Source organism: Leucopleurus acutus (assembly GCF_964270905.1).
Source record: "Leucopleurus acutus genome assembly, chromosome: 19".
In the NCBI taxonomy this organism is placed as follows: Eukaryota; Metazoa; Chordata; class Mammalia; order Artiodactyla; family Delphinidae; genus Leucopleurus; species Leucopleurus acutus.
In genome coordinates this window covers 51,675,354-51,697,877 of record NC_139161.1, presented here as the reverse complement: position 1 = coordinate 51,697,877, position 22,524 = coordinate 51,675,354, and the positions used below count along the sequence as shown (strand labels likewise).

Here is a 22,524-nt window from a genome sequence, read left to right as displayed (position 1 = left end):
CACCCACCCTGTCCCCTAGGCAGAAGGAAAAGAGGCTGCTGGAGACCCGAGGGGTAGGGGGAATGGTGGTGGTAGCTTTCCCTGGTGGAAAGGGACTTAGTGACAGGATGGGCGCCCTTGTCGGGGAGTGAAAGGACAACTGTGTGTCCTGAGGGAACGTGAGCTTCAGTGCGGTAGGACGGAGAAATACGAAAGGAGAGACCTGGGCGCCGGCAAAGCCAGCATTTCGTCTAGGGGGTTGACGTGAACAAGCTAAGCAGACGCTGCCCCTGAGCGGCGTGGGGCGGGAAGAGGGGGGGTGCTCCACGCCACCGGCGGGCAGGCCGAGCACCGGGGCTCCACCTCCCCAGCGCTTTCCTCCCCGAAGCCTAAGCCGGCTCTACTTCCTCGCACCCGCCACGTGACGCCCCGCCCTTCTCCGAGATCACATGATTCTCGGGTACAGACAGTGCAGTATTCTTCCGCGCTGACGTAGCCCTTACTTTTCGGACCTCCTCTCTAGTCCCTATTGGTCCACTCACCCCTGGAACCTAAGCGTTCCGTGCGTCTCTCCAAACATACGTTTCGTTTTTGCCCTCTATTTCCGGAGACCACTTCCTCCGCTTGGGTACTACTTTGTTTTGGTGTCAACGGCCGCCTTCAACGTACCAACACGTTTCGTGAATAGCTCTCCTTGTAATTATCTGCTCTTTTTCCTGTACGTTATTTCCGAAAAGAACTTTTGGAGAGCCAAGTCTCAAATTACGGTTACCATCTTCCAGCCATTTTCATCATTACCTTCCTGGGGGGAACTCGGAAAATGGGTTTTCAGTTATTTTCGACGATAGCAAAAGCCAACAGTCTTTCCTACGCCGCCTGCGTAGCCTCCAAGTTGATTCCAAAGCTATCGCACTGACGGCGTGGGGGTGGCGGTCAGTAGGTGGTGCTACGCTAGTGGCGTTAGGGCCGTTGCGCTAGCGGCGTAACATAGCAGGCGGGGAGGCTCCTGCTGGTCGGGGGCGGGGTTGGTGAATAGGGAAGTGGCCCAAGTCCCGGGATCGCTCCGCCGAATCCGCCCGCGCGTCGCCGCCGTCGCCACCGCCCCCCATCCCGGCCCCCCCCGGGTTCCCTCAGCCCAGCCCGGTCCAGCCCGGTTCCCGGGAGGATGAAGTTCGTGTATAAAGAGGAGCATCCGTTCGAGAAGCGCCGCTCTGAGGGCGAGAAGATCCGAAAGAAATACCCGGACCGGGTCCCGGTGAGGACAGTAGCCAGGGCCGAGGGCGCGGGGCGCTGGCGCTGACGCCACAGCCCGGGCTTGAGTCCGGGACCCGCAGCGCGGGCCTCAGGCTGCCGGCTGTGGCGGGGTTGGGAACGAGACCGAAACTGCTGTCCCTGGGACCGGAGGTGAAAGGAGTGGGGTAGCGGTAGAGCTGGGGGTGAGAGGATGTAGACGCGAGAGACAGACCTTGAGATTCATGTGGGAAGCTGTGGGGCGTTTGACAGTCTGAGCTTCACATGGGGTTTTTGAAATTGAAGCTGTAGTCGGCCCAGACAGGTCATCCCCTTATGATTAAAATAACGGTTTGTTATGACGCCCTGTTTAGGGATCCTGGATGTTTAGGTGAATTTGAGTCAGTGGGGTCAGAATCCCTACTCAGGGCTGCGCCGCGTGTTCAGAGACAAAGAGAAATGAGTCTGGGGTAGGTGTGGGTGCTAGGAATGTTGTTGTTTGAGTTCTTGACAGGTGGAGCTGTCGGGCTATATACCTAATGTCTCCTAATTTTAACCTTCTCTTTAACAGGTGATAGTAGAAAAGGCTCCCAAAGCTCGGATAGGAGACCTGGACAAAAAGAAATATCTGGTGCCTTCTGATCTTACAGGTGGGAATCTGACCCAATACCCGGGTTTGCTTCCTGGGGGTGGGAGCGCAGTCTCTGTGGGAGGAGGCTCCACATAGAAGGTGTTCTTTTGAGGGCATTTGTGATCTCTGACTTTATCAGGCCTTGTATCTTTGGCAGTTGGTCAGTTCTACTTCTTGATCCGGAAGCGAATTCATCTCCGAGCTGAGGATGCCTTGTTTTTCTTTGTCAACAATGTCATTCCACCCACCAGTGCCACGATGGGTCAGCTATACCAGGTATGGTGCCTGGGAACTAGTGGAGGCTTTGGAGAGGAGTTGGAAGCACTTGAGAGGGAAAAAGTTTTAAGTCAGCAATTCTTGGACCAAACTGGCTTACTTAGCTCTCAATTTTATATTTGCTCTTAAAATTTCCACATAGTCCTGGGTTGGGGATTTGGACAGGGCCGTGGGAGTAGAAAGAAGAGAGAATAGTGAGCTGGAACAACTGTTGTGATGCAGACTCTCCCCAGGCCCCTCCCTGTTCCAAGGCAGCAGAGAACAGTTTGAGGTCTTTTTGCCCAAGACTGTTGGCTAGAATAATACTGTTCAACATCTAGGGCCTGGAGCAAGTGAGAGGGAGAGTCAAAAAGAATGGTTTTGGAAGAATCTGCCCCGGTGGTGGGTGGTTCAAGTAACTAAGGCCCAGTTGCCTGAACACTGTTACTTTCTGCTTTCACCCCAGGAACACCATGAAGAAGACTTCTTTCTATACATTGCCTACAGTGACGAAAGTGTCTATGGTCTGTGAAGCTGCTGTCCCTAAGGTGGGGGGGTCCCATTCTACAAAGAGAGAGGTGGCCCCCCTTCCTTGACCTGCTCCTCCTTGAGGGTCAAACACCACCTCCCTTTTTCAGGACCTGCACTTCCTAATGTTTGAGACTCTCTTCCAGCCCCTTTAAACACAAGAGTTAATGTGGGAGATGGCCTCTAGTACCCACTCTTTCTCCATTCTTCCCCTTTACCACCTTTCCCATTCTGCTTTAGACTTCTTGACTGTCAATCTGTGTCACATCTGGTGATTGTTTTGGTTTCTTTTCCCTTTCTAACTGCCCAAGGGGCTCAGAACCCCAACAATCCCTTCTTTTCACCACCTTCTTTTTTGGGGGTAGATGGAAGGGACTGAAATTGTGGGGGGAGGTAGGAGGCACATCAATAAAGAGAAAACCACCGAACTGAACTGGATTTTTCTTTGTGTTGCTCCCCTCCCCCTTTTGTTCTCCCTCGTCAGTGGTGGGGAAAGAGGAGGTTGGAGGGATAGTGGTATATTTTGGTTTGTTTTTATGTTGGGCTTTTCCTTGTGCATAAAAAGTGTGCTTTTGTTGTGATGGATGGAATACTGAGTATCATTTCATGAAAGTTCAGTTTTATATACGTGTGTATGGATTGGGTCCTGAGGTTATAAAAGAAAATTTTTTTTTTACTGTGGGTTTCTGTGGAAGTTTGAAAGCACCTGCTTTAGATAAACCATCCAAGTTTGTCATAATCTTTTGGGTGAAGGAGATTTTCGAGTGTGGGAGCTAGTAAAAGGACTCTGTCCTCAGATGCATGTCGCTTAGACAGACTCTGTGCCGGCGTGAGGGATCCAGTGGAGTGTAATCCAGGAGAGGGAGAACACGGGGAGGAGGGAGCCATTATCACCGGGAGAACTTCATCTCCCAGCAGCCTTTTCTGTGTCTGGCCGGAAGTGGGGCGGTCCCCCGTGGGTAGAAAGAAGCCGCAGAATGAGGCAGTATGGTGGCCGAAAGTTCTAATCCCTTCTTTCCCTTCGTCCCCTTCTTTCTTAGCCCCGCCCAGCCTACATTTCCCAGGAGCCTGAGCGCACTCTTCCCCTCTCCCCTCTGCTCCCAATCTCCCCGCCACTCCCCGGGGGAGGAGAGCGGTTTAGTGCGCCTGCGCCAATCCGTGGCTTGCTGGGAACTGAAGTTCCGGAGGGTTATGCAGTGTCCTTTTTGCTGCCCCCGGACGGACTATAATCCCCTTGATGCATTGCGCGTTAGCGCCCGCGAAGGGAGGGGGGAGAGAGGAGGAGGGAGGGAGGAGAGAAGGAGGAGGGAGCAGGCGGCCGGCGGCGCGGGGGGAGGGGGCCCGGTCCGGGAGTGCGGGAGGCAGTGGTAGAGGGAGGTGGCGGCAGCGGCTAGCGGACTCGAGTCACAACCGAGTCGAAGCAGACACCTCCGTGGAGCGAGGCAGTAGGAGCACCGAGCACCGGAGGCGGCACCGGGATCCCCGGCTCAGGGGAGGGGGGCGCCGGACCGGGAGGAGGGGAGGGGGCGATGCTGGAAGCCATGGCGGAGCCCAGTCCCGAAGGTGAGCTCTCGACCGGTACAGAGCGCTTAGCCGGCGGGGGGCGGGCGAGGAATCTATTGGCAAACTTGGAGGTCGAGCCCCGGAGCCCAGCGGGGGAGGGCGGGGAAGGGGTCGGGGGCCTGCCCCTGGAGGTGGGAGAGTGACGAGTTGAGAGACGTTGGAGAAAGAGGAGTGGGAGACTGGGCTGGGGGTAGTTGGAGATCAGGCGCTGTGTGTGTGTAGGGCGGGTGGGGTGGGATGGGGGAGCGGGAGCTGGAAACCCACAGCTTCGGGGGTTAGGGGCCGAAAGGGCCTCCGGCAGGTTGGGGCCCTAGAACTGGGAGGTCGGGGGAATTTGGGGGCCGGAGAGTTGTTGGGGAGGAAGGATGTAGAAAAGGATTGAGTGAGGAGCTCGGTAGTTCGGCGAGGTGGGGGAGTTTGTGGCGGTGGTGCCGGAGCTCCCGGTAGTTGCCGCCGGAGCTAGCCCGGTGATTGTTGGAGGGGTGGGCAGATAGTTGTGGGGAGAAGAGAGGGTCTGGGTATTGTCTGCGATAGAGAGATCTATGCGGGGGGTGGTTGTGGGGAGAGGGAGCCGGGAAGCGACAAGAGCTGGCTAGTTTTGGGGGCGGTGGGGCGGGGTGGGGGTTTAAGGCCGGCGAGTTGCGCCGGGGGGAGGGGGGGTTGGTCGGTCGGCGAGGGTTAGAGCCTGGGAGTTGCGGAGGGTGAGGGGGGCAGCGGCGGCAGCAGCGGGGGTTGCTGGGGAGGAAGAGAGTAGCTGGTTGGGGGGGGCTCGAGTTTAGGGGTCCGTAGCCTAGTGACTTGCTGGCGAGTCCGGGGGCAGGGAGGGGGGGCGGCGGCCGGAGAGAGCTCGGAACTGGGCCCGGGGCCCGGCGGGGAGCCCGAGGAGCTCGAGACGGGGAGGGGCCAAAGCCCCGGATGGGGGCGGGGGGACGGCGAAATTGTGGGGAGCGCGGTAAGGGGGGGCAGGTGGGGCCGCGTCCGGGTGAGAGCTCTCAGGTCTGTCCCGGCCGCGAAGTGGCGTTGGATGTGTGAGCCCGTGTGTGTTTGGTGGGGGTGAGGGGCGCGCCGGGCCTCGTGCTCAAGTAGAAGGGGCCGGAGGGCGGGGAGCGGTTCGGCGTGGTCATCCTAGACCCTGGGGGCCGGCGGGCGGCGTGTGCGGTCGCGGAGGGCCCGGGGCGGTAGAGCGCGGCGGGGTGGGAACTCCGGGCACTGGGCGCGTGTGAAGGACAGGGGCAGGCGGCAGCCCGAGCTCGGTCCGGGGGGCGGTATGGCGGGTGGGGCGCCGAGAGAGCCGAGGAACCCGGAGTCTAGAGAAACCGTGAGTTGGGGGTGGGGGGGGCGGAGCGCCAAGCCTCCGGTGGGGGGAAGGGGAGCGCTATAGCGAGGCCTGAGAGGGCGCCGCGCCCAGGCTCCGCCCCTCGCGGGGCGGAAGGGGGAGCAGCGGCGGGTCCAGCACCGCTGGGGGCCTGCTCGCCTGGCTGAGGGACCTGGGAGAGGAGGGGGTTCACTTGGGACCTCGGAGGTTGAGAGGTGGGGTCTTACACCGACTCTTTCCTAGTGCCTTGACTCAGTTTTTATTGCTTTCACAGATCCACCTCCGACCCTTAAGCCAGAGACTCAGGTGAGGTTTCCCATTCTTTTGCAGCCCAGTATTACTGCAGGATCTCCTGCTCTTTCTCTCTCCCTCTCCCACTTTTTCCAGATTTCTCACTCCAGGGACTATGCTTTTGGGAATGTCCCTCGTAAACTCTGTGTGCTACATATTTTTTTCCTTTCAGCCACCAGAGAAACGACGGAGAACAATTGAGGATTTCAACAAATTCTGCAGTTTTGTTTTGGCCTATGCTGGTTACATCCCCCCTAGCAAGGAGGTAGGGACAGGAGGACAACTGACTGGAGGGTGGTGTCCTAGGGCTGTAGAGGGGCTCTTGAGCTTATGAGACTGTGTTACGTTGTAGGCAAAGCCTAGAAATTATATGTAAGACTAGGGAAATGGAAATTTTGGTGGGAAAATTAGTATCTGGAGTGGGGGTGGGACTAATAGGTGGTTTGAGTGCAGTGAATGGTTTTGGGGTGCTCTAAATGGAAGGTGCTTTTGGGTAAAAACTTTAGGGACTGAAAATGGTAAAAAATGAGGCTGTTCAGAAAGAGCTAGAGAAAAATGGCTCTGGTCTGGGGGATGCTGTGTTGTGAAGGCAGTGGGCATTGGGGAGATGGTTATAATTTGAGGTCAGGGGTAACATGAAGTGTTCAAGAGGAGATGCTGATGGGAATTGGGATGGGGATAAGTTTTCTGAATATAGTAAGATTTAGTGGTTTTGGCCAGATATTTTGGTCTTTTAAGTTGGGTGTGTATAGGGGCTGAGATGACCCTGGGCCCCTTGCTGATCCTGGTCTCTTCTCCCCTTTAAGGAAAATGACTGGCCAGCCTCCGGCTCCAGCTCTCCATTGCGAGGTGAGAGTGCGGCAGACAGCGATGGCTGGGACTCAGCCCCCTCAGATCTCAGAACCATCCAGACCTTTGTTAAGAAAGCAAAGTCATCCAAGAGAAGGGCAGCTCAAGCAGGTCCCACCCAGCCAGGACCCCCAAGGTCCACTTTCCCTCGTCTGCAGGCCCCTGATAGTGCCACCCTGCTTGAGAAGATGAAACTCAAGGACTCTCTCTTTGATCTAGATGGGCCCAAAATGGCATCTCCACTGTCCCCCACATCCCTGACACATGCCTCCCGGCCCCCTGCTGCTCTCACCCCAGTGCCCCTTTCCCAGGGGGATCTCTCCCAGCCTCCTCGAAAGAAGGACCGAAAGAACCGAAAGTTGGGGCCAGGAGGGGGGACAGGCTTTGGGGTGCTTCGGAGGCCTCGGCCAGCCCCTGGGGATGGGGAAAAGAGGTCTCGAATCAAGAAGAGCAAGAAGCGGAAGTTGAAAAAGGCAGAGCGGGGGGATAGACTCCCACCTCCTGGGCCTCCTCGGGCACCCCCCAGCGATACAGACTCTGAAGAGGAGGAGGAAGAAGAGGAAGAAGAGGAGGAGGAAGAGATGGCAGCAGTGGTAGGAGGGGAAGCCCCAGCCCCTGTGCTGCCAACACCTCCTGAGGCTCCTAGGCCCCCTGCCACAGTGCACCCTGAAGGAGTCCCTCCCACTGACAGTGAAAGCAAGGACGTGGGCAGCACTGAAACAAGCCAAGATGGAGATGCCAGCTCCAGTGAAGGCGAGATGCGGGTCATGGATGAGGACATCATGGTAGAATCAGGTGAGAAGTTTGGGGCTGCCCAGGGGTAGCTGGGTTGGTGGGTTTGGGGGTATTGTGGATCTAAGAGCTCCAGCAGAACACCAAACAAACCTTCTTTTCCCCAGGTGATGACTCATGGGATCTGATCACATGTTACTGCCGAAAGCCCTTTGCAGGCCGGCCCATGATTGAGTGCAGCCTGTGTGGAACATGGATCCACCTCTCCTGTGCTAAGATTAAGAAGACCAATGTCCCTGATTTCTTTTACTGCCAGAAATGCAAGGAACTGCGGCCAGAGGCCCGGCGGTTAGCGGGGCCTCCGAAATCTGGAGAGCCCTGACATATGCCATCTCTAGGCTGGAACTTCGAATGGCAACATGACTTGGGAACTGAGCCTCAGGGTCATCAGCTTGTCCCCCGGAGCTGGGATGTTGTCCCACTTCAAGGCAGAAATTCCCAAGGGAGGCTGGTTTGGAAATGAGTGATGTTCCTATCCTACCCTTTCTTCCCATCTTGTGGACTTGAACTCGGACCTATTGCAGTTGGGGGTGGGAAGCTGTCTGGGTCCCTAGACACTTAAGCTCTGTCCCTTGGACCTGCCACCGCTCACTTCCTGGGCCAGGGTTGGAGTTGGGATGGAGTGGGACGGTTGTCTATAAAACGCTAGTGTAAATATAGCACTCCCCTCCCTCATTTTTTCTTTTATCTCACTCCCCATTTATTCTACACCGGTTGTATTTTTAATTTTGGACTTCACCTTTTGAGTATGGCAGCTCAGAGGTGGAGTACCAACCAGAGCTTGGCCGAGGGAGGAAGGAAAACAGAAAGGTGACGATGTTCTCACTCACCTCTTTTGTTTTTAATAATATTGGCCAGCTGTTTGTACAGGCAGCCTTCGTGTTGTAAATAAAGCAGAGTGGGCTCTTTTGTGTTTATAGCCCTCACTGACTGTCCTGCTTGGGAGGGAGGCTTTGGAAAAGCTGGCTGGAGGTGGGGCTGAAACGCCTCTCTTAAAAGTCCAAGCTGAAAATGGCCTGGCGCTGCGCCTTTTCCACCAACCCTAGGACCTCGATTGGCTTTGCCCCACCTCACCCCCCAGTCAAGGACCCCCCCCCCAATTCCCACCCTCACCTCCCACTTGCACGCTCCAGCGGATCATATAGTTGCTTGAAGCTCTCTCCCTCAGGGGGTAAAGCGGGGTGCCCCCTGAGGGCAGAGGCCAGCCGAGCCGGGGTAGTTGGAGGAGGCGGGTGGGGACACACTTGGGGGCGGAGCCGTAGAGGGTTGGGAGACCGTTGCTGAAAGTGGCAATAATGTGACGAGGGCGCTAGGCGGAGCTGAGAGTCACGTGACCAGTGAGGATCACGTGGTGGGGCGTTACGGGCAGAGCGGGGGTGGGCTAGTTCTAGTCACGTGACATGGGGAGAGGTGGGCGGGGCGCTGGAGAGCCTTCGCGACGTCTGCGGCGGCTGCGGCGCCGGAGCCCGCGGCTTTGGGTCGCGCCCCACGGCCCGTCCCCACCGGCCCCCCCCCCCACGCCGTCACCCCGCTGAGCCTTGTCTTTTTCCCTTTTGCACCTTTCTTACGCTGGGTCGGTCGCGTTGCTCGCGCGTCGGTTCGTGGGAGTGCGCAGGCGCGGCGGGGGCGATCAGCCCCGCTGGGTGGGCGGCGGAGCCCGGGAGCGCGCGGGCGAGACCATGGCGGGCAGCGGCGCTGGGGGCGGTGGTGTCGGGGAGACGAAGGTGATTTACCACCTGGATGAAGAAGAGACTCCCTACCTGGTGAAGATCCCAGTCCCCGCCGAGCGCATCACCCTCGGCGATTTCAAGAGCGTCTTGCAGCGGCCCGCGGGCGCTAAGTACTTTTTCAAGTCTATGGATCAGGATTTCGGGTGAGCGCGAGGCCTAGACTAGGAACGACGGGGGCTGTGCTTTTGTGGGTTGGGTAATTTTGAGGGTCACTGGTCTTCTTTGGGACATGCTGGGATTTTCTGGGCTATAGTGGAGCACATCTTTACTATGCTCGTGTAGATTGGCTATCCCAGGACGGACAAGGTTATGCTTAGACAGATTGAGGCGTGCGGAACTGTAGGAGGACAGACTGGGATATACTAAACCAGATTATAGAAGATTAGGCTATACTGGAATAGAGTGGGGCACACTGGTTTATTTTTGGGTGTTCTGGTCTGTGCTGAGGTAGATTGATCTCTCCGCTGGTAACTACATTGTGAGTAGTCCTGTAGCACACAGGCTATGTAGGGATATTGTGGACTCTGCTGATGTAGATTAGGCTATACTGGGCAGGCTTGGGATGTTCTGTCCTATACTAAGGCAGACAGGATAGTTTGGGGACAGTCTAGTCCGTACTAACGCAGAGTGTTCTGTTGGGATGCCATTCTGGTCTCCAGCGGGTTCTATTGATTGATTTTAGTTTCTCTGGGGGCCTAGTTTTTATTGGGACACTCAATACAAGGGCAGACGGGGCTGACGGGGTCTGTACCAATACAGCTGGTACAGTCAGCTGTATTGGGATATTCTAGTCTATATTGGTGTAGACAGCTGCACGTGGTAGACTAGATTGGGCTACCCTGGGGTAATTTGGGACAGTCTGGGCAAGACCGGGACTTTAAATAATGCAGAGTAGGCCCTTTTGTGTTTATAGCCTTTGGGACTGTGCTCTCTTGGTCCTCAGTCTCAGCTCTTGAAGGGAGGCTGGATCAGGCTGGGATAGCCTGGGTTATAGGAAAGCTGAACAGACTGGGCTCTACCTAGAAACACTGTTGGACGTTGGGAAGGTGGTACTGTCTTGGGGGTTACCTTGGATTTCAATGTTCTATTTGTCAGCACTATAATCTGGGGTAGTTTATTCAACTTTTGTGCCTTGATTTCATCTGTGAAATGGAGTTAACCAGAGTAAAATGCTTAGTACAGGTGCATGGTACGTTCTTGGTGTGTGGTCATTGCCCTTATTAGCATTGAGTCTAATTCTTAAACTAGGTTATGATAATACAGGATAGAATCACTTGGAAGGCTGGACTATGCTGAGACTGGATTATGTTGTGAAGAATACAACGTTATGCTGAGACAGATTGGTAGTGACTGGGTTGTGTTGTCACATTGATAATAGGTGGGATTGAGTTGACATATATCCACATTCTTAGAACCATATTAGGCTAAAGGGTTAATCCGACCAGATATCCCAATTTGGGGGTGAGTGTGTGTGAGAGTCTGTTCAGGGCAGAGTGTGTCATAGTTTATACGTTTATTAGTTTAGCCAGCAGGTATTTGTTAATGCTTACGAAGTGTCAGGTACTTTGGTCTGTGGCCGGGGACATGGTGTTGAACAAAACAGGCATTGATGATTTCACTTGGTGATTGAAAAGAAGGTCCGTTGAAGGAACCGATGGGAGAGGTGACCCCCAGGACTGGGCTTTAGGGTCTATCAGGAGGAGCAGATTGCTTAGTGCAGAGTTTGTGCCAGGTGAGGCACAGGAGAATGGGGATCTGGGCTTCACCTCTGCTTGGGAGCTCAGTCTAGTGAGGAAGTACTATTCTTTGATCTAATGGGTATTTTTATCTAGGGGAAGACAGTACATTTGGACATCTCTCTGAAAGTGAATTAGAGAAAACTAAGGAAAGCATAAAAGTAGAGATGTAGATGAGGACCAAAGCCTTTGGGGGAAGTTGTGTGAGGAATACGGTGAAAGTTGGAGGGAGGCTGCCTGCAAGCTCCTAAGGTTAGATATTTGGGGCAGCTGGGGCAACCTTACGGGAAGCCTTTGAAATTGGACTGAGAGGTTTGAATCAGACTCTAGGAAATCTCTGGAACAGCGCTGAGCCCCTGAGGATGAGCTGGGGAGAGAAGGAGAAATAAGAAAAGGGAATTGAGTTTGGTGATTTCTTAGGTGTAAGTGTTACAGCGTCAGAGAAGGGGACTCGGACAACGTTGGAGAAAAGCCACATCCTTGAGCTGGATGAAGATTGGGAGAAACTTCGAATGCGGGTGGGAATGGGGGAAGCCAGTCCAGTCTCACTGACCTTTACCTTGTCTCTCGGCAGGGTGGTGAAGGAAGAGATTTCAGATGACAATGCTCGCCTTCCCTGCTTCAACGGAAGGGTGGTATCCTGGGTAAGGGGCCCTGCCGGAGAGTCCCTCTGGCATTGCCAAACTCCTCCAAGCCTCAGCCTGTGCCCGCCCCCTCGCAGTTGCCGGAAGCTCTGGCTCTTTGCCTCCTTACCTGTTTGTTTCTTTGTTTGTTTTTGGCCATGCCCTGTGTGGCCTTCCCGACAGGGATTGAACCTGGGCCTGCCGGTGAGAGCGCCGAGTCCTAACCGCTGTACTGCCAGGGAACTCCCATCCTCCTTACCTTTTGGAGAGCCAGCCAGCTGGAGCTCCTCAGCCTTCTCCTTCTGGAGCCTCTAATGCTTGCTGCCGCTTTTTTTGTGCTTTTCTCCGGGCTCTCTCAGGCGCCGTCCCCTTTTCTACTCTTTCCTCTTACTCTCATCTCATGTGCCTCTCATATTCCTCATTGAGCCGTTTTCTTTTGTTGTTGTTCTTTTCAAATCACTTGCATCCTTCTAGTTAGTGTCATCAGATAACCCCCAACCTGAGATGGCCCCCCCAGCCCACGAGCCTCGGACAGACCCGGTGCCTCCACCGCCACCTGTACCCCCTCTGCCACCAGAGAGGACCAGTGGCATTGGAGACTCCAGGCCTCCATCCTTCCAGTGAGTCCGTGGGATTCTTGAGTCCAGGGGAGGGAGGTGAGGAAGGAATCCAAGCCCCTTGGGAGGGGAAGCCGACGATTAGGAGCCTTGTCCCACTGACGCAGGTGGGAAACCCTCTCTGCCCATCTAGCCCTAACGTGTCTAGCAGCCGGGAAAATCTGGAGCCCGAGACAGAAACAGAGTCAGTGGTGTCTCTGAGGCGGGAGCGACCTCGCAGGCGAGACAGCAGTGAGCGCGGCGGTGAGGGGGGCCAGGCCTGGAGGCCGGCTAGACTGGGAGTTGGGGAGGGGTCGGCTCCGACCCAAAGCCCTGACAAGGGTGAGGAGCCCGAGTCCTGGTTCCTGAGGTTCCTGTTCTCCCTCAGCGGGGGGCCACCGGCCCAGCGGCCCCTCGAGGCTGGAGCGCCACCTGGCAGGGTACGAGAGCTCCTCCACCCTCATGACCAGTGAGCTGGAGAGCACCAGCCTGGGGGACTCGGACGAGGAGGACACCATGAGCAGGTGGGGCTCCGTAGGCCTCCCCGGGGTGCCCCCCCACCGCCACTCCGTCCTCTCCTTTGGCCCCGCGACCACCGCCCGGCCAGCTCCCCGCCCGACCTCCCGGCAGGTTCAGCAGCTCCACGGAGCAGAGCAGCGCCTCCCGCCTCCTCAAGCGCCACCGGCGGCGGAGGAAACAGCGGCCACCCCGCCTGGAGAGGGTGAGGGGCTTCTTGTGGGGCAGCTGGACCTCGGGGGAGCTGGGGGCACGGGCCTTGGTTTCGGGGGTACAAGGCCCAGACAGGGAGAATCCTGGGGCTTGTCCCGGCTTGTTGGAGGCAGTCCGGCTCCTTCCCCTTTACCCACCACAGGCCTCATCCTTCAGCAGCGTCACCGATTCCACCATGTCTCTCAACATCATCACAGTCACGCTCAACATGGGTATGGAGGGCGCCCGGGCCCTGGGGGCTGGGAGGACCTGGTCTCCAGGGTCCCTGGGAGGCATGAGGCTGGGCCTTCCTCTCGTCACCTGGCCTCCCTCCACAGAGAAGTACAACTTCCTGGGCATCTCCATCGTGGGTCAGAGCAACGAGCGGGGAGATGGAGGCATCTACATCGGCTCCATCATGAAGGGTGGGGCTGTGGCGGCTGATGGGCGCATTGAGCCCGGGGACATGCTTTTGCAGGTGAGCTGGGGCGGGGCCACCCGCTGACCCAGGCCGGGGCCCTCAGCCCCTCTCCCCCACCTTTGACCCACCGCCCCTCCTGCCAGGTGAACGACATGAACTTTGAGAACATGAGCAACGATGATGCGGTGCGGGTGCTGAGGGACATCGTGCACAAGCCGGGGTGAGCCTTCGAGCTGGTCTCAGGTCCTTGGTTCTCTTTCTTTGCCTTTTCACCTTTCGTTTTATTACTTTAAAAAGTGGTAAAACATAACGCTCATCAGAAAGTACGTAATATGGGACTTCCCTGGCGGTCCAGTGGTTGGGACTCCGCGCTTCCACTGCAGGGGGCGAGGGTTCGGTCCTTGGTCAGGGAACTAAGATCCCGCATACCGCACGGCGCTGCCCAAAAAAAATATGTAGAGCAAGAACGCGTGACAAGTGAGTCTGGAGTGAGTGGGTGTTTGCGTCGCCACCGCCTAGATCATGACCTAGAAGCTTTCTGACCCGGGGAGAGCCCCTCACAGTGTCCCTTCCCACTCCCTCCCTCCTCACTCCCCCAGAGGTAACCACTCTGCTGATGCTTTGGTCATCACCACGATGGTTTGCTTGGTCGTTGTTTCACCGGCCATACACGTGTTTTTGAACAACACAGTTTAGTTTTACCTGTTTTCGGACTTGCTCTGAATGGGACCATGCGGCGTATACTCACTTGAATTACTCAGCAGTGTGTTTTTAAGAGTTACCCGTGTTGGTGAGTCACCCGCATTGTGGAGCCTTCCACCATTACCTTCTCTGGCCCAGCCATGTCTGTGCTCCTTTTTTCTTTTCCTTTTTTTGTCCCTCACCTATTCTCATTCCAGGCTTCCCCACTCCTCAGGCCTCTCCCCTCACCCCAGCCTGACTGGCCTCCTCTTCCTCACAGCCCCATCGTGCTGACTGTAGCCAAGTGCTGGGATCCCTCTCCCCAGGCCTATTTCACTCTCCCCCGAAGTGAGTGATGCTCAGGGACCTGTAGCTGGGAGGACAGGGCGGGTGTGGATACCCTTGGCCTCCAGGCTACAGGGAGTGGGTGGGTGAGGGTCAAGGTGGGGCTGGGACAGGAGTCTGATTCGGGGAGGGACAGGGCTGGCTCTCTGGGACTGGGAAGTGACCATCTTGGTGGCCTTTGCTCTCCCAGATGAGCCCATCCAGCCGATTGACCCTGCTGCCTGGGTCTCACACTCTGCTGCGCTGACTGGCACCTTCCCAGCCTATCCAGGCTCTTCGTCCATGAGCACCATCACATCTGGGTCCTCTCTTCCGGATGGTGAGCCCCCAGGCCCACCTCATCCAGCCTCCCTGGAAGACCACCCAGTGTGGTGTGAATCCACCGCTCCTCTGTTTCTCCTTTGTCAGGCTGTGAGGGCCGGGGCCTCTCCATCCATACAGACATGGCATCTGTGACCAAGGCCATGGCAGCTCCAGAGTCTGGACTGGAAGTTCGGGACCGCATGTGGCTCAAGATCACCATCCCTAACGCCTTTCTGGGTATGGCTGGGCTCTGGGCAGGTGGTGTGGGGAGGAGGAGGCCACAGCTGGGAGTGGTCCAGGCAGGGGTGAGGCAGGAGCTGGGGAGGAGAACCTGAGGCCTTTCTTTGCCCTGGGCGATCTAGGCTCGGACGTGGTTGACTGGCTCTACCATCACGTGGAGGGCTTTCCTGAGCGGCGGGAGGCCCGAAAGTATGCCAGCGGGCTGCTCAAGGCGGGCCTCATCCGGCACACTGTGAACAAGATCACCTTCTCTGAGCAGTGCTATTATGTCTTTGGAGACCTCAGTGGCGGCTGTGAGAGTTGTGAGTGCCCCTGTCCCAGCCCAGGGAGAGCGGATCTGGCCGCCTCGTCCTGCCTCTCCAACCCCAGGCCTAAGGGCCACCGTGGACGCTGAGCAGCGTGCGTCCTGCGCTGGGCCCTGCGCTGGCTGGTGACACGCGTGGGGGCTGACGTCCCCCGGTGTTCTGCCGGACGAGCTGTGCGTCACGTGCAGGGTTGTGTCTGCTGGTGGGGAGGGCGGCTTTTCCTGAGTCACATAGAAGCACGTGGGACTAGTGGTGGCCCTGGCCGAGTTTCTGCCCTGATGGCTGTGGCCGGTGGGACATTTCCTGTCCGAGGCCTTCGTTTTAACCCCCATCATGGATGGTTGTGGGGAAACGGTTCCCAGTTCCTCTTCATTCGATGTCTTGGGGTGCTGGCTTCTTAAAGCAGTGATTCTGGGTCTTTCTCTTGCCTTCCAGACCTAGTCAACCTGTCTCTGAATGACAACGATGGCTCCAGTGGCGCTTCGGACCAGGACACCTTGGCTCCCTTGCCCGGGGCCACGCCCTGGCCCCTGCTGCCTACCTTCTCCTACCAGTACCCAGCCCCGCATCCATACAGTCCCCAGCCCCCACCCTACCACGAGCTCTCATCCTACACCTACGGCGGAGGCAGTGCCAGCAGCCAGCACAGTGAGGGTAAGTCACCGCCAGATCCCCATACAGCTGGGGCCTGGACGTGGGCACCAAGGTGAAGCCAGGGAGCAGAGGCTGGAGCGGGGACTGGGGAGGCCAAGGGACCCTGGGCTGGGGCTCAGTTGCTCCCATCCCCTCTCCCCCCACAGGGAGCCGGAGCAGTGGGTCGACACGAAGCGATGGGGGGGTGGGGCGCACAGGGAGGCCTGAGGAGCGGGCCCCTGAGTCCAAGTCTGGCAGCGGCAGTGAGTCTGAGCCTTCCAGCCGGGGCGGCAGCCTTCGGCGGGGTGGGGAACCTGGTGGGACTGGTGATGGGGGCCCTCCCCCATCCAGGGGCTCATCAGGAGGTGCTCCCAATCTCCGAGCCCACCCAGGGCTCCATCCCTATGGCCCGCCTCCTGGCATGGCCCTCCCGTATAACCCCATGATGGTGGTCATGATGCCCCCTCCCCCGCCCCCTGTCCCTCCAGCAGTGCAGCCTCCAGGGGCCCCTCCAGTCAGAGACCTGGGCTCCGTGCCCCCAGAGCTGACGGCCAGCCGCCAAAGCTTCCACATGGCCATGGGCAACCCCAGTGAGTTCTTTGTGGATGTTATGTAGAGCGTGTGGTGGGGCCATGTTGGATCTCCAACCTTGGCCTGTCAGTGCTTGGTGCTCCTGTCCTGTGATTGGGTGTCTCGTCAGTCACGTGCTCATTACTCCTCTGGTGCCTGGACTCAGCCTGTCCTGTGGGCTGCTGCCTGCTGTGAGGTTGTTGCCACTGTGACTCTTTCCAGCAGTGCCTGGTTCCTCCCCCTTCCCTCAGGGGTCAACAAGGGACCTTTGGTTATTTTTAGCTTTATTGTTTTTTATAAGCCTTTTTGGGGGGTTAAAATAGACTTTTTTTACATTTTTGGGACTATTTTTTTACTAGACGTTTTCTCTTTTGTATGAAGAATCCCTGTCTCCTGGGCCCCTTCTTCTAACCCCAAAATGTGATCTCCTACTCCATTTGCCCAGTCAGCTCTGTCCTGCACAGGGTGGGAGGGTGGTCAGTCGGTGGTACCCTGGGAAGTGGAAGGGGGTTGGTTCCCCTAGACAGCAGTCAAAGAAAGCTGGGGTATTTGGGGGTTGTGTAGCTGCTTTTGTTACTCTATTTATTTTAGTCACTTGTATAAAACACCAAATAAAGCAATAGGGGCAAACTCCCCATGCCTCTGGCTCCTTTCTTTGGGAGGGAGGCAGGCAGCAAGGGAAAGGACAGCGGTACGGCAGCAGAGCATGACTTGTTAGAGACTTTATTTGTGAGGCGGTGAGCACTCCCTCTGAGAGTAGGCACCGTCCTGGGCCGAGGCCCCCTTCAAGGCAGAACCAGGATCAGCACAGAAGGGGCCTGGGCTTGGGCTTGGGAGAAGGCATATTCTGGGCCAGGCCCTAGCTGGGAGTATTCAGAAGCCAAGGGGGTTGCTGGTGACCACGCCCCCCCGCTCCACCAAGGCCTTGGAGATGCTTTTGAAGTTACGGAAGAGTTCCTGCTGCTGGGGGTCAGACTGCAGAGCAGCCATGTTCTCCCGGATCCGGGCTGCAGCCTGGGGAGGGGGAAGGAGGGGTCAGGCCTGTGCCTCGAGGGCCCCCCTGCCGCCCCCCCGTACTTGGTAGCCCTGGATCTCACCTCAGTACACCAGCTGTCACAGAGCATTTTCTCATGCTGGGCTGTGGGGTGGCCCTCACTCAGGGCCCTTGAGGCCCTGGGGGGAAGTAGGAGGAAACCAATCTGGGCTGTGAGCCTGGCCCAGGACCCCCAGTGCCCCCATTGCAGCTCAGGCCTCCCCCACTGCCTCCTCACCTGGACAGAACCACCACCATGGCATAGAGGTCAATGGCACTGTCTGCCAGACGCTGCAGCAGAAACTGTTCGTCTGTCAGGTAGATGGGATGCGGTTGGGGGGTGGTTAGTGGGAGGGAAAGGAAAGTGGGGGGCGGGAATGGGGTAGAGCTCACTCACTGACTATCTCCTTCTTGTGTTTTATCAGCTTGGTCTCCACCACTGCAGCAAACTGCTCCAGAGCCTGCACTGCCTAAAGAGATGGGGAAGGTGCCCGGGGCTCAGAGTGGGGCCCAGCCCTGTCAGTCTTCGACGCAGACTGTCCCCCCACCTTGACCACTTACTCACCAGCTCACCGCTCCGACTCAGTTCCTGGTGGATGGTGCCGCTGAGACTCAGGCCACTGCCCAGCCCTGCCCGCCTTAGAGAAAGGGGAAGGGTGACTGGTTAGTTGCCATACCCTGCCCTACCCCGCCCCGCCCCGCCCTGCCCTGGCCCCTAAGCTTACCGCCTCAGCTGTTTGCTTGCCTCTCCCAGCAGGAGGCCAGCATTCCCAAAAGGATTCTTTAGAGCATTGCCAAGCCCCGAGAGTTCCTTTCCTTTGTCCTGTGGGGGGAGGAGGGTCCAATAGTCAGGACTCCGCTGTCCTGCCCAGCTCCTCCCCCCATTTCTCCTCCCTCTTACCATACAGCCCTGCAGAGCCACGAACAGCCGGAGAATGTCATTCGTCCCTTCAAAGATCCGGAAGATGCGAAGATCTCGGAGCACACGCTCTACCCCAGGCTCCTGCCACAGGGGAAGACAGATCATACACCCATGCTGGACGTGCCGCCTCCTCCTCCTGGCCCGCTGCAGCCGGCCTGGGCAGAGAAGTGTTCTGTACCTTCATGAAGCCCATGCCCCCCATGATTTGGATGCACTCATCTGTCACCTTCCAGGCTGCCTCCTAGGGACAAAGAAAACACCCAAAATTGGGTTTGGAGCCAAGCTCCCAAACCGGGCTCTCCCTCCCCCCAGGCCTGGGACCTCACCGAGCCAAAGATCTTGCTGATGGCAGCCTCTATCTGGAAGTCTGTGGATCCCTGGTCCATGTTGGCGCTCACCATGTACGCCATGGACTGAGGTTGGGACACGTGAAGGGAAATGGAAAAGGGCTGCATCAGACTCGACCTGATCACCCACATCTACAAGACTGGGTCTGCCCTGGCGCCCTGTGGCCCTCGCCTTCACCTTCCAATGCCGTGTGTCAGGCATGTCCAAATATTTGGTTCCCTGGTCAGTTCGTCAGGGGCTTGCAGGCATTTGACTTCTTGAAAGGGGTGAAGAAGGAGTAAGGGTGGGGTGGGGTAGACCAAATTTCAGGGACCTCTGGAAGCACCTCGGCAGAACAGCATGGCTCTCTCCATCCTGCGGAAGCTGAGCTGACTATGCCTCCCCGCATCCCCTAGGGCATTGGTGTAAAGCTGGAGACCCACTGCCCCAGGTGCTGCTGGGGGTTGTAGTCTGACCCAACCGGGAAGAAGGCCTCAGGGCTCCGGGGAGGGGGGTGGCCCTCACCTCAGTCACATATTGCAGCATAGCCATCCGGGCCAGCTTCTCCTGGATCATCCCAAAGTTGTGAATTTTTTCCCCAAACTGGGTACGATTAGCAGCATGATCCACCTGGAAGAGGGCACGTGTGTCCCACTGTGGTTCTCTAGTCTCCTCTTTCCGGGAGAGGGGCTGGGCTGCGCTGGGATGGGTGGGCTTTGGCCACAGCCAAGAGTTCAGTCCAGGCTGGGTGGAGACCTAAGCTATCAAGTCTGGAGCTGTTGGCAGGGGAGGGGCCTCTGGTGGAGGGAGGGCTTGCAAGAGACCAGGGGACACATGGAAAGGGAGACAGTGTGACTTAGGCTTAGATTCAGGCTAGCTAGGGACTCAGGCAGGGTACTCACCGCCTTAGCAATGATGCCCTTCATGGTGCCTGCCATGGCCGCGGCCATGCCAAACCTTCCGTTGTTGAGAATGTGCATGGCGACCTTGAAGCCGCCCCCCACCTCACCCAGTACGTTCTCTGACGGCACCTGTACTCCGTCAAAGTGCACCTCTGCCGTGTTTGAGGCCTTGATGCCCATCTTCTTCTCAGGGGGCCCGCTGTGACAGACAGGGTGGAGAAGTTGCCACTGGGTGTGTGTGGGTGAGCCATTCATTCATTATGAGCCAGCCTGTAGGAGGCGCAGGCAGCAGTCCCTGGCATGCCCAGAGGGCTGAGGAGGCCTGGCTCTATCCCGCTGTCGTGTGATGGGCTCAGTGGTTGCTGAAGCCAAACTTTAGGTCAGTTGCATGCATGCTAGGCCTAAAAGGAACATGCCATCCAAATGCTCTGGCTTTTGCACCCATCCCCAGAGTGACCTGTGACAGCCATCTGCCCTGGAACTCAGTACTGCCCTCTCCCTGGCTCTACCTCTTTCTCCCCAGCCCACTCACTTGGTGACACCTCCAAAGCTCCTCTCCACCACAAAAGCTGTGATCTTCTCCTTCATGGCCCCCGTGGCTGTGTCTTTAACTGGTGTCTTGGCAAAGACCGTGAAGATATCCGCTAGGCCTCCATTACTGTGGAAAAGTGAGAGGCAGTCAGGATGGAGCAGTGGGGCCTGGACGTGGGCAGAGGTGGAGAAGAGGGAAAAGTGGGAGCAGAGTGCCTGATCCAAATCTTGCTTCCACTGAGGGTATAGTATCTTCCACAGGGGCTAGGCACAGCTGAGGTTCGGATAGAGGCTGCATCTGATCCACTTGAGGGCTCAGTTAGACAGAAAGCGGCAATAGTCTCCCCTGTTGGAGAAAGAGCTCCTTTACACTGGGTTCTGATGGGCAGGAAAGGCCCTTTAGTGCCCACCCACCCACAAAGGTATTCCCCCTTAACGCTTCTGGCGATATTCAGTGTCTTTGTATTTCCCCACCAGCACACTGTGATGTCTACCCAGAATCTCCCCCAGCCAACACACCCAGCTGTGTGGTGATCTAAGGAGCACACAGCCTAATTTGTGCCAGGCCCAGGACACGCCCGATCTCTGGGTCTCCTAGGGCTGCCTCACCAGATGCCAGTTTGGGGAGGTATTTTTCTTTCTGGGCCTTTGTGCCGAAGAGCAGGATGCCTTTGAAACCGATGCTCTGATGGGCCCCCAGGACGATGGCCAGGCCGAGGTCATGCATGCCCACGATCTCCACCAAGCGGGCATACTGGAGGGGAAACAGGCATCTGGGGCTGTAACTGGCTACGTGGGGACCTGCCCTTAGCAGGAAAGCGTGGGCAGCAGGGCAGAGCCCGACGTGGGCATCCGTGCAGAGCGAGTGGGCAGAGCAAGTGGGGCCACGGCAGAAGGACACTGGCAGGTCTGTTCCAGGTCTTGGTGGGAGGTTGGTTCCCTACACTACCCTCAGGCAGTCCCCACCTTAGCGATTCATTAGGACTTGGGACCCTGGGTGAGGTCCATGGCCCTTGGGAACTGCAAGTAGTTTGGTGGTAACCGTCAACATCCCACAGGCCCCCAGGGCAGCTCTTGGCAGAGACCTTAGCTCCAGGGGTGAGGTGTAGACTGGGACACTGGAGGTGACCGAGGGAGCTCCCTCACCTGGGTGTTGCAGAGACCCACACCACCCAGTTCACTGGGCACTTGCAGACCAAAGGCCCCCAGCTCCTTGAGACCCTGCATAGTGGTCTCCTCCACTTGCTCCAGCATGTCATTCTTGGCAGGATCGTTCACCTCCTGGGGAAGGCACAGGATCTCACATCCAGGCTCCTGTTAAGCTCCTTATCCTCTTTCCCACCCCATCAGGGACCAAGCTCTATTCCTCAGGCTGGCATTGCTCACCTCAAAGAATCGGGACACAGGCCCCACCAGCTCTTTAAGAAACTGTGTCTGGTCCTCGTTGAGCACTGCAGGGGTTGGAGTGGCGAGAGGGACGGGCAGGTCAGGCCAGGCGAGGCGGTCAGGGGAAGACGCCCCATCCCTATCCAGCTCCGCCTATCCGTTTCCTTACCAGAGGGGTACGGGAACACCTGATCGGTGGTGAGCTGGCCTTTGAACATCCCTACAGCAAAGGACTTAGATTCCTGCACAGGGAGAAGGGAGTTTCAGGGAGCAGTGTGGGGTGGGTCTGTCCCTGGCTTAGCTCCTCCCGGGCTCGAGCCACATACCGGCTTGGCCCGGTTTTCCCTGGTCGAAGCCTCAGAAGAGAGAGAATCGGACTTCTCCACAGCCGCCTGGGGAAAGGGATGGTTAGTGAGGCCGGGGAAGGGGATTCCAAAGTACCAAGGAAAGCAAAGGGGAAGAGCTGGGTGCCAGGGGAGGGCGCATCCGCCACCTTTCCCCTAGTTTCATCTTCAGGGCACCCTGGTCTGCCCTTTCCCCTACTTTCGGCGCCAGGGCGATCGGCAGGTGACTGGGACCAAGAGGGAGACCCCTGCCGGCGGCGGGGAGGTGGGAGCCGAGGCGGCTTCCCGCTCTCATACCCTCGAAGGTGGCCGTCACTTACCTGGGCGGCCCCACTGGCATAGGGTCGCCAGGCGAGGCCGGGCCGGGGCTGCCCAAGGAGCGCACTGGACCGCGAGCTGTGGGGAGTAGGGGGTTCAGTCCTGGCCCGGTGTCCGAGCCCACTGCCCCCTTACCCCCTGTCATACACACACCTCCCGCTCCCCAACCTCAGCAGCTGCCGCCCCATGCTCGGCGCCATCCTCGCCGCCTGCATCACCGAACCGCTCCGACCGCTGCTACCCTGAGCGTTGACTTAGCGCTCTCGCCGGGTTAGCCAAAGTCTGGTCCTCCAGCCTTGCCTCATCCTCCACAATGCACCGGGAGGCGGTGGGCGGGGTTTCCGGCCGCTGGGGCATGCTGGGGGCTGTAGTTCCGGAGCGCCACCGAACCCCTGCATTCTGGTTGACCTAGGGTCATTTCCAAATGTCCCTTGTCT

The 22,524-nt window shown here is 57.6% G+C and overlaps 4 protein-coding genes across 5 annotated transcripts; 3 read left to right on the top strand and 1 right to left on the bottom strand.

Annotated features, from left to right (window-relative positions):
- Positions 1 to 1,016: 1,016 nt before the first annotated feature.
- GABARAP (GABA type A receptor-associated protein) lies at positions 1,017 to 3,051 on the top strand. Its single transcript, XM_082860135.1, has 4 exons — positions 1,017 to 1,234; positions 1,781 to 1,859; positions 1,998 to 2,116; positions 2,562 to 3,051. The coding sequence occupies exons 1-4, from the start codon at positions 1,145 to 1,147 to the stop codon at positions 2,625 to 2,627; spliced, it is 354 nt and encodes a 117-aa protein (XP_082716261.1). The 5' UTR covers positions 1,017 to 1,144; the 3' UTR covers positions 2,628 to 3,051.
- Positions 3,052 to 4,012: 961 nt separating this feature from the next.
- On the top strand, positions 4,013 to 8,304 carry PHF23 (PHD finger protein 23). Its single transcript, XM_082859902.1, has 5 exons — positions 4,013 to 4,186; positions 5,776 to 5,807; positions 5,965 to 6,057; positions 6,599 to 7,436; positions 7,541 to 8,304. The coding sequence occupies exons 1-5, from the start codon at positions 4,153 to 4,155 to the stop codon at positions 7,753 to 7,755; spliced, it is 1,212 nt and encodes a 403-aa protein (XP_082716028.1). The 5' UTR covers positions 4,013 to 4,152; the 3' UTR covers positions 7,756 to 8,304.
- A 703-nt stretch (positions 8,305 to 9,007) lies between these two features.
- On the top strand, positions 9,008 to 16,478 carry DVL2 (dishevelled segment polarity protein 2). 2 transcript variants are annotated; one of them, XM_082860534.1, is made up of 15 exons: positions 9,008 to 9,306; positions 11,474 to 11,543; positions 11,997 to 12,142; positions 12,273 to 12,370; positions 12,507 to 12,642; positions 12,749 to 12,839; positions 12,990 to 13,059; positions 13,165 to 13,304; positions 13,391 to 13,467; positions 14,209 to 14,276; positions 14,464 to 14,592; positions 14,682 to 14,813; positions 14,939 to 15,118; positions 15,557 to 15,775; positions 15,922 to 16,478. In XM_082860534.1, the coding sequence occupies exons 1-15, from the start codon at positions 9,113 to 9,115 to the stop codon at positions 16,368 to 16,370; spliced, it is 2,199 nt and encodes a 732-aa protein (XP_082716660.1). In that variant the 5' UTR covers positions 9,008 to 9,112; the 3' UTR covers positions 16,371 to 16,478. The 2 variants fall into 2 exon arrangements, with proteins under 2 accessions (XP_082716660.1, XP_082716659.1); XM_082860533.1 differs by having other exon boundaries at positions 12,749 to 13,059.
- A 518-nt stretch (positions 16,479 to 16,996) lies between these two features.
- On the bottom strand, positions 16,997 to 22,380 carry ACADVL (acyl-CoA dehydrogenase very long chain). The gene is made up of 20 exons (XM_082860539.1): positions 22,241 to 22,380; positions 22,090 to 22,165; positions 21,752 to 21,817; positions 21,595 to 21,667; positions 21,426 to 21,490; positions 21,186 to 21,320; positions 20,649 to 20,793; positions 20,256 to 20,385; positions 20,041 to 20,166; positions 19,509 to 19,707; positions 19,132 to 19,236; positions 18,606 to 18,692; positions 18,458 to 18,520; positions 18,259 to 18,360; positions 18,083 to 18,180; positions 17,923 to 17,995; positions 17,755 to 17,827; positions 17,596 to 17,668; positions 17,422 to 17,497; positions 16,997 to 17,338 (listed from the first exon to the last, which is right to left on the bottom strand). Exons 1-20 carry the CDS (start codon positions 22,300 to 22,302, stop codon positions 17,198 to 17,200), a joined length of 1,968 nt encoding a protein of 655 aa, XP_082716665.1. The 5' UTR covers positions 22,303 to 22,380; the 3' UTR covers positions 16,997 to 17,197.
- Positions 22,381 to 22,524: the final 144 nt, after the last annotated feature.

Coding starts and splice junctions, on each gene's coding strand:
- ACADVL (XM_082860539.1), bottom strand. CDS start 22,302: ATGCAGGCGGCGAGGATGGCGCCGAGCATGGGGCGGCAGCTGCTGAGG. Junction 19,708..20,040: donor AGCTTTGGAGGTGTCACCAA/GTGAGTGGGCTG, acceptor TGTCTGTCACAG/CGGGCCCCCTGAGAAGAAGA. Junction 17,669..17,754: donor ACACAAGAAGGAGATAGTCA/GTGAGTGAGCTC, acceptor TCTACCTGACAG/ACGAACAGTTTCTGCTGCAG.
- DVL2 (XM_082860533.1), top strand. CDS start 9,113: ATGGCGGGCAGCGGCGCTGGGGGCGGTGGTGTCGGGGAGACGAAGGTG. Junction 14,593..14,681: donor TGGGTCCTCTCTTCCGGATG/GTGAGCCCCCAG, acceptor CTCCTTTGTCAG/GCTGTGAGGGCCGGGGCCTC. Junction 15,776..15,921: donor CAGCAGCCAGCACAGTGAGG/GTAAGTCACCGC, acceptor CTCCCCCCACAG/GGAGCCGGAGCAGTGGGTCG.
- GABARAP (XM_082860135.1), top strand. CDS start 1,145: ATGAAGTTCGTGTATAAAGAGGAGCATCCGTTCGAGAAGCGCCGCTCT. Junction 1,235..1,780: donor AATACCCGGACCGGGTCCCG/GTGAGGACAGTA, acceptor TCTCTTTAACAG/GTGATAGTAGAAAAGGCTCC. Junction 1,860..1,997: donor GGTGCCTTCTGATCTTACAG/GTGGGAATCTGA, acceptor TATCTTTGGCAG/TTGGTCAGTTCTACTTCTTG.
- PHF23 (XM_082859902.1), top strand. CDS start 4,153: ATGCTGGAAGCCATGGCGGAGCCCAGTCCCGAAG. Junction 4,187..5,775: donor GGCGGAGCCCAGTCCCGAAG/GTGAGCTCTCGA, acceptor TTGCTTTCACAG/ATCCACCTCCGACCCTTAAG. Junction 5,808..5,964: donor CCCTTAAGCCAGAGACTCAG/GTGAGGTTTCCC, acceptor TTTTCCTTTCAG/CCACCAGAGAAACGACGGAG.